Here is an 8,603-nt window from a genome sequence, read left to right as displayed (position 1 = left end):
CTCTCCAGCCAGGAATTCAGTGAGAAATATGCCTTTGTTTCCAAATATTTACTTCCATGAAGCCTAGATCATTCCCAAATAGTAAGCTCCCTGCACTAACACAGGACATCCTGCTCTGGGTCATATTTAAGAGCAGCCTTCAGCACACTGTCTATGGCTGCCAGGCTGCTTCACTTTCTTCCCACTAAGTCCCTTTCCTAGTAGGAATGGCTTCAGTACTTAGGAAGTAGTAGATGGTGATCATCTTCCCAAGCACACTTGATAGACAGGTTGGTTTCCACTCTGTGGTGTTTTCTGACAATAACAAGCTGGCAAGAAAGAATCAAGGTGGGGACCCTTAAATTACAGGGTCTCTCCTGTATTGAGGATGACAAACTTGATGTCAAGGACCCACCAAATGACTAGAGCAGCAGCTTGCAGAAGTATGATAATTTACTCCATACATTATAAGTATAAACCTATTCAGATCTGCAGTGTCTTCGTATTTATTTGCATAGCTAGAGACCACACAATAAACAAACTCTAAATTCCTTATGGCAGGTGCTTTAGGAGAAGGGGGGGGGGCAACTATCTGGGTACCAAGGAGAAAATGAGGTACCTCTGGAGAAGGGAAGAGGGGAACAAGAGGGTCCTAAAGTGCCTTTGGTACTGTTGTTTTTCATCAGAAGATGTAGATGAAGGCAAAGGTTTATATCACTTAAAGATTTCTTGTATCATTTATTTATGTTTGGGGGTATATGCTCATGAGTGCCAAATACAGGTTAAAGGCACACAACACCCCACCCTCCATTTTTAAAATAGGGTTTTTCTATGTAGCCAGAGTGGCCTGGACCTCTTAGTACTGTTTCAGCCTCCTGAGTTCCTGAGTACTGGAATTACAAGTTTGTGTCACCATGGTCATCACCTAATGATGATTTGTTTTTCTTTAAACTGAAAGTGCTCAAGAGGGCAGGCCAGCTCTGAAGAGATGTCCCAAAGTGCAATGAGAATATACTTTCCAAAATATTCTGAGCCACTCAGAGTTTGAATTTAAAGACAGCAACGAAAACTGAATACATTTGTTTCATAGGCAATTGGAAGAAGTTGAGGAAAGGTGTATATTATAAAGACAGGAACCAACATGCAGTTTCTGTTTTGGTATTGATAAGAATAATGATTGCCAGAAGCTTTAGTAACCTCTTCATGGATCCTAACTGCCTGCAAGATCAAGGATAGCTGCCTCTTCACAAACTACTCAGCATGTCTACCTTGCTTTAAGCAACTTGTATTTTTTTAAAAAATTATATTAAATGGCTGAAATATAAACATATTGCTATAAAGTGAGGATTCTTGCAGGGCAGAAGACTCCTAGCCAGGTAACTTTTATATGGGACTATGCACAAAAATCAATGATCAATAAAATGTGGAATGCATAGGATTGGCTTCAATTTTTACATTTGATCTACATGGAATCAGAATATTTAAGAACATGGGTGCAAATATATTAGTAAGGAGTGACTGGCAGGAGATGTCACTGAAGCTGGGGGTTTGCAGTGGTGAGGATAGGAGTCTTGTCCTAGAGAAGGTTTTGCCAGCTGCTTCTGTATGGGGGTGTGGGTCTGTACAGATAGAGTATCCATTACAGTAGCCACCACACACCACTTCTCAATATGCACCTCAAATCCAGATGTTAAGTATCTTCATTTAACAGTTTAAAAAAGACTGGAGACAAGCCACCGCTGTGAACTGTACATAATGCTAGGAAAGGGGAAGAAGCTCTTAAATAGAAAGCTGGGGGAAAATATGAAGCTGACAGTTATGGCACAGATCTACAGAAACAAAATTCTGGAACTTCCAAAGCTTAGGCAGGATCCAGAGTTCAAGGCTAGTTTAGGCAACCACTGAGAGATTCTGCCTCAAACCCCAACAAAACAAAATAGAAAGGCATGGCGAGGCTCTCACAGTGCTTTATAATGGCTATAGTGAATCTGGAAGGGAGGCGGGTTTTGCTTACATCATCAAAAAGAAGAAAGATGGAAGAAACTCAAAACAAACACATAAACAGGAAATTAAGCAGAAAGCAAAACTAGCTAAGGAAAATGGCCTCTGAAGATGAGTGGCATCTGAGAAATCAACCTCACAAGTGAAGTACCTTGGTCTGCTACTGTAGTTATCCATTGCTGCATAGCAGTCACTCCATGTCCCTCAAGGCCACTGATTCTTGAGGCTCTGCTGGGAATGCAGCAGTGCTGGTCCTGAGTGACACAGCTCTGACCTGTGCAGCAAGCTCTGCAGAAGTGTAGCCTCAGAGCCACCATGAAAGGGCTGGTCAGTGTTGGTAGTTGGAGTGAGGGGCTATCTCCTCCTTTTCAGGAACTGGCTGGATTGTCCCAGTGTCACAGAGGCAAGCCTTTCCAGAGTCAGCAATCCAAGACAGAAAGGCCTTTAATGGCAAACCTCAGAAGACCACAAGCATACTTTCATCAGCCGACTGGACACAAGAGCCAGCTCAAATTGGCTGGAAGGGGGAACGAGAGACTGAAGAGGTGGGGAACACTGGCTGGCTGCCACCACTGCAATTTAGCTTTTGCAAAAAAGGGAGGACAAAGCTGTCCGTTGCTAAGTGTGTAGCCAACAAAATCTTAAATGCATATATCTTTGCATATATTCTATGTGAAATATGTATAAGGATGTTCTATACAGTGATGCTAGCAATAAAAAAGAAAACAACAGTCTGTAAATATTACGGAACAGTGTGCTATAAAATGAGATTAATGACTGGAAATGAACAGATTTCTAAAAGCGTTAAAGCTGGCAGAAAGAGGCTGCACATCCATAGAGAAAACAACCCCAAAGACAGGAAGCTGGTCTGTGTGCCCTCAGGTGAAGCCCACAGGAAGTCTTGGGAATCCCCCATCAACAGTCTTGCTGGTTACCTCTAGAAATAGTTGGGGTCAGGGGTGAAGGCAGCAATTTTAATTTCCAAGACTCTCCTGTTTGAATTTTTATCTAAAGTAACTTTAATAATTTAAGCATTTGAAAACTGATAAGCCAGTCTGAGTAGCAATTCACAGTGTATTTCTGTGACATGCCCCGCTAGGCATTACAGTAGCAGCTATTGAGCTTTTCAAAACTCTTTCTGGCTTACTTATGAATTTCCTGTTAATTAGACTTTGCAGATTTCTAAACAAGTCTTGGAGAAAGAAGCCAGGGGTGGTGGTTCATCCCTGCAATCCTAGCATGTGGGAGGCTGATGTAAGAGACTGTCCCCAGTTTGAGGCCAGCATGAGCTACAGAGACTGTCTCAGGACAACACAGGCTTTTGAGGAGACAGCAAACTAAGAAAGATAGTTAAGATCTCACTTGTACAGTTAGCTTCCACTTAGCCTTTCAGTTTTGCATGTATACATTGGGGATAAGATAAAGCAGTTTTGGGCAATCTAGAGAAAACATCCATGTGTAATAAATCAGCTGGACTTTATAGTAGCTTAGTCTTCATTTCTCTCAAAAATATTTAAGAAAGGCATGCTTGAATCGCCTAGCTTATACATAAATAAAACCACAAAACCCACAGCTTCTATTATTATAGACACTCCTAATTTAGCATAGCTTATATTGAAGTCACTGGTTCTAAGAATACTGCTGCTAAAGTATTCTAGAATATCCATAAAATGGTACCCACAAACTCCTGAGCCTATGGCCTTACACTTCAGGAAGAAGGGCTTGGGACAGAATTCTGCCTGTAGTGCTATTTATGAAACTGTTTACATGGGTCAAGACTAGCTTCATTGGTTTGGAAGCTTTTTGTGGTGAAACTAACACAAGCCTGAGCTAACTTACTACTCATCTTATGGACCTCTAAATTCCATGACAAGTGAAGGTTCCCTAGTGGTCTCTCATTCAGAGGCACTTATTTCCCTGTAAAGTGATCAAAACATTAGATGTCCTACTTGCCTCGAGGATGTAATCTTTAACAAAATACTACCACTCAACTACACTGCAGCAGAAAGCAGTGTCAGTGGAGTGGTTAGTGTGATATGGATTTGCAAGGCTTAACATGGATGATGAACACCAGGGCAGATGGCTAAGCTATCAAAGACATAGAGCAGTCTAACCTGGTTCTTGATACCCTCCATGCCTTCTGCAGCTGTACAGAAGAAGCCTGCAAGTGAGAGCTCGGTGATTCTATGGCATGTGCCATGCTGTGAGTGCCCAGCTCATCAGCCGGCTACACTATCATCTCACTCACCTAGCTTACCAGTCCTCTTACTTGTTTGCTTGTTAACTTCACACACTTTGAGAATTTTCTCAGATTCTAACATTACCCCTCAACTTTTATATAAAATATTTATTAGCATTTACTGGACTCTGAACTAAAACTCTCATGGAAGTCATTTAAATCTGGAAGCTTGGGTGTAGCTCAGTGCTAAAGCACGTCCCTAGTATATGCAAGGCTCTGGGTTTAATCTCCAAACGTCCAACTGCCCTTTCTCCTCATTTTTCTATGTAAGGACCCAGTGAAAACTAGAATATGTTCTCTCTGGAGATGGGAGTCGAAGCATCTGTGTTCCACAGGTCTAGCATGCTTCCTGACAGAACTGCTGCAGACCTTCAAGTTTTCTCAATCTCAGGGTTGATGAATGAGTCCCAACTGAGCTGACCCTTTCACCAAGCCATGAACTGATGTTTCTCCAGCTTTAGGTGCTTGACCATTTATGGCTATGAATAATTCTGAAGTCTGATATGAATAATTCTGAAGTCTGAGAGTTCCTAAATATTGATATTCAATATAACAAGTTCATCTACATAAGCTACTTAAAAACTAAACAAGGCACATTTGTTTAGATAGGGTCTCACATAGCTAAGCACAGCTTTGTATTCTTTCTTGATTCTACTTTACTCAGTTTATCCATTTTTTTAGTGTCATGTTAGAATATATTTATGAGGAAAAACGAAATACAACTTTTTAGTAAGGGATTACTTCTCAAAAGTTGGCTACTTTTAATCCCAGCACTTGGGAGGCAGAGGCAGGTGGATTTCTGAGTTCGAGGCCAGCCTGGTCTACCGAGTGAGTTCCAGGACAGCCAAAGGCTATACAGAGAAACCCTGTCTCGAAAAACCAAAAAAAAAAAAAAAAAAAAAAAAAAAAAAAAAAAAAAAGTTGGCTACTATTTACTGGTAAACACCTAAAGATGCTAATTTAAATGGGGGAGATGGTGTTTAGTGACAATTGCTATGCTGTCACTCTGTAAGATTCTAGTATTTTTATTGATTTGGTATTAAATCCTATAGCTAGAAACAGACTCACACAGCTAAAACTACGGTGATCTACTCTATAATATATCAAGGCATGCCTCAAATAGTATCTGCCTTTTGCTTAATGGTTTCAGATCTCATTCACATCACTTAACTTTCTCATACCAAACAGTTTCAAAACCAAGAATATTTTATTCAGTGAGGTAACTTATTAATTAAAAGGTAAAGAAAGAATATCCAAGTTCCCATGCATTATGCAACTTGTAATGTATCTTTAAATAAGCTGTTAGTAATAAATGATTGCAGAACTGGTGTATACTGAGGCAGTTTTCAATGTTCGTCATACCCAGGAAAGCCTGTTTTTAGGCAAGGTAAGCACTGAAAAGGTATAAAACAAAATAATCCATTTTATTTTTAACTGTTCATATATTTACAATGATAAAAACCTTCATGCATCGTATAACATAAGCAATACTTGACTTTGACATTTATTTAAAATGAAGAATGTTAAGAAAATCTAATCAGATAATGTTAAGTAACTAGTAGCCCCAGATTGTATCACAGTCATGAACAGCATTTAATCACGAATACCATCATTTTCATTTACAACTCTACTAACAGTGTTTAGATTAGAATTTTTTATGGTTAGTTTATGCCAAATATCTTATGCCAAATTCTAGTCACAGGCAGAAGTGAGTATTAAATTGAAGATTTCTTATGGTCCACACTATGAAGATATATTTAATGAGGATTACATGATGTATAGCCAGCAAGAGAAACCTGTTGGACAGGGTGATGAACTGCCAACTAGATACACTAATACACTACTGGAGGTCAGGGCAGGTCCTTGGTTGTGGCTAGCATTTCCCTGAAGTTCAGGCTTTCAGAGGTCATCGAACGTTATAATTATCTCCAAGCCATTTTCTCCACTGTCATTTAAGCTTTGTCTAAACAGCTGGGTATGTTGCCAAGCAACTTCTCCATCTCCTCTGCTTAACTCTGCTTCTAATGTAACTTCTGTGGCACCAGAAAAATCATTATAGGAACGTAGATTTTTATCTGTTGGAGGGAAAAAAAGAATTTCCACTTGAGTTTTGGTAGTTTGAAAAGCAAGAAGTTTCAAATGCACCTCTTATAGGACTGATGCAGTTTAAAACCACCCCTTGAAAACAGATATTTTTCTTTATAGAAGAAATATTTCCTTTGTATCAAAGGTTATTTTCCCTGCATATCTTTCTCTCTCTCTCTCTCTCTCTCTCTCTCTCTCTCTCTCTCTCTCTCTCTCTCTCTCCCCCTTCCTTCCCTCCCCCCTTCTCTCTCATACACACACACACACACACACACACACACACACACACACACACACACCCCTATCAGCCTGTGTAATACAAAATGAGATAAAATAAAGAATTTTGCCACAGTTATATGAATAACTCTTTGGTACATTTCGATAAACTGCATATAGCCCAGAGAGTGTCAGGCCAACAGTCACTGCCTGTGAACACTCTAGCTGGACCTACCTCCCAGCAGGTTGACTTGAGCCTTCTCAGATCGCAGTTTCCACCTCACTGATCCAGACTCAAAGCTTTGGCTACTTGTTCGGACAGAAACATTATCTATTTTTAGACCAGCTGACCCACACTCAAACTTCCAGGAAATATAAGCAAAGGATGATCCTTCTTTTCGGGCCAAATAAACCTAGAAAATTTGGGGCACGTGGGAGAAATTTTCAGAAGAAATCAAATAGTGTAGAAAATGAGTCTTATTGCAAAATATATTGAACAAAGGGCAACTAAAAATTAAAATTTATTCACTAAAAAGATTCTTAATGCTATCATTTTTTCTTGCCATTAGGAATATTTCCTGTAGCATTTTTCATATATATAAAAAGTTATTACAGTACATATGTCCCCTAAAGCATAATCTGCTTAGAAGTTTAATACGGAAAGCAAGCACTGAGAGGAACAATGCTGAACATGACTGTCCTTCCAGATAACTGCCCCTTGAGTCATCTCCTCAAGTCAGGATTTTAAAACAATTCCCAATGATGGTAAGGCCACAGCCTCTCAAGGGACATGACACAGCTCAGCCACCAAGGGCTGTGGAAGTGACATACAGGTCTACCTTTCCAGTACACGCCCCTTCTCACTTTGAGCAGTCCTAGCTTAAGGTGCTCAGGTCTACTGGGTGTTTCCAGTGCATCTCTACCCCTCCATATGTGTCATGAAACTCACGTCTCTACCTGGGTCCTCTGTAGCCCAATACCCTCACTTGGGCCTGACCCTAAGAATCTCACTCTGTTATCTACTCTTGTCTACTCTTGAAATGCCTCTGTGTGTATGTATGTAAGAGACCCCTCCTCACCACACTGTACTAGCCATGCATGGTACACCTGCTCTTGCTGCCCGACACCACCCTTATCAGATTAGAGTTTTACATCCTCCTTAGCATCCACCTAGTCTATGTACCTCAGACAGTCAGCTCTTGCCTTAAGTCTATCAGCTTCCAAGGTCCTTCAACACTTCATCATGCCTGGACTTGCCAAACTCTCCTTACTTCAGTGTAATTATTTGTGTTTTTGTCTAATGTAACCACATCAAAAGGACTCTGTGGGTATCAGCTCTGGATTCATGGAGGAGGAGAGTTTCCAATAGACATGAAGTACTTATTAGGCATTAAAGATATGTAATTATATATAATACATGTAAATGGACAGATATTCAAATTAGACTGGTTCATTTAGAAACACAACTGATATTCTTTAGATGTAGAGCAAACGGCTGAAGCACCAATTATGGAAATACCTTCCTGTTTGCTACTTTGTCTTCTAGTCTCTATCCTCAGGTAAAAATAACTACAACTATCACTTACTTGCTCTATCTTTCTTCCTGGTTAAATATGCTTGTGTGGACTTGTTTTTTTTTTTTTTTTTTTTTTTTGTCAACTTGACTCAAACCTAGATATATATGGGAAGAAAGAATCTTAATCGAGAAAATTATCCTTCCAGAATATTCCAAATGGCAGAAGAAAGTAGAATATAAAGAAAAACAATGTGGTTCTATAGCTCTTTGTTCAAATTCAACAATATAATTAAGGTTTACATTAATATGCACATGGCTGAAAATAATAACTTACCAACAGGTAATGCTGCCAAGTAGAAGATGAGATAGTGTTACTAAAAACCGTGTTATGTTCATAGAAGAAATTCAAGGACACTAATCTGACAATGTATGACAGAAGCTGTAGCTAATGATGACAATTTTATTCTGTAACAAAGTGTCTGGAAAATGAAGCTGCACTTGGGGCACACTACAGATGAGGAATGATGGGGATACACTGGATATAAAACTCAATCATAGAATCAGTCT

General features: G+C 39.7%; 1 protein-coding gene across 4 annotated transcripts in view; it reads right to left on the bottom strand.

Annotated features, from left to right (window-relative positions):
* Window positions 1-5,624: 5,624 nt before the first annotated feature.
* Ngly1 (N-glycanase 1) overlaps window positions 5,625-8,603 on the bottom strand; it is a 55,931-nt gene continuing 52,952 nt past the window's right edge. For 3 of the 4 annotated variants that reach the window (XM_034498051.2, XM_076931592.1, XM_034498053.2), the window contains 2 exons: window positions 6,756-6,933; window positions 5,625-6,294 (listed from right to left, as the gene is read on the bottom strand). In XM_034498051.2, coding sequence (XP_034353942.1) covers window positions 6,119-6,294; window positions 6,756-6,933 — 354 coding nt within the window. In that variant the 3' untranslated portion in view covers window positions 5,625-6,118. The remainder of the gene's footprint in view (window positions 6,295-6,755; window positions 6,934-8,603) is intronic. The other variant, XM_034498052.2, reaches the window with a different exon arrangement.

Source organism: Arvicanthis niloticus, chromosome 3, assembly GCF_011762505.2.
Source record: "Arvicanthis niloticus isolate mArvNil1 chromosome 3, mArvNil1.pat.X, whole genome shotgun sequence".
Classification (NCBI taxonomy): Eukaryota; Metazoa; Chordata; class Mammalia; order Rodentia; family Muridae; genus Arvicanthis; species Arvicanthis niloticus.
This window is presented reverse-complemented; position numbering and strand designations above follow the sequence as displayed.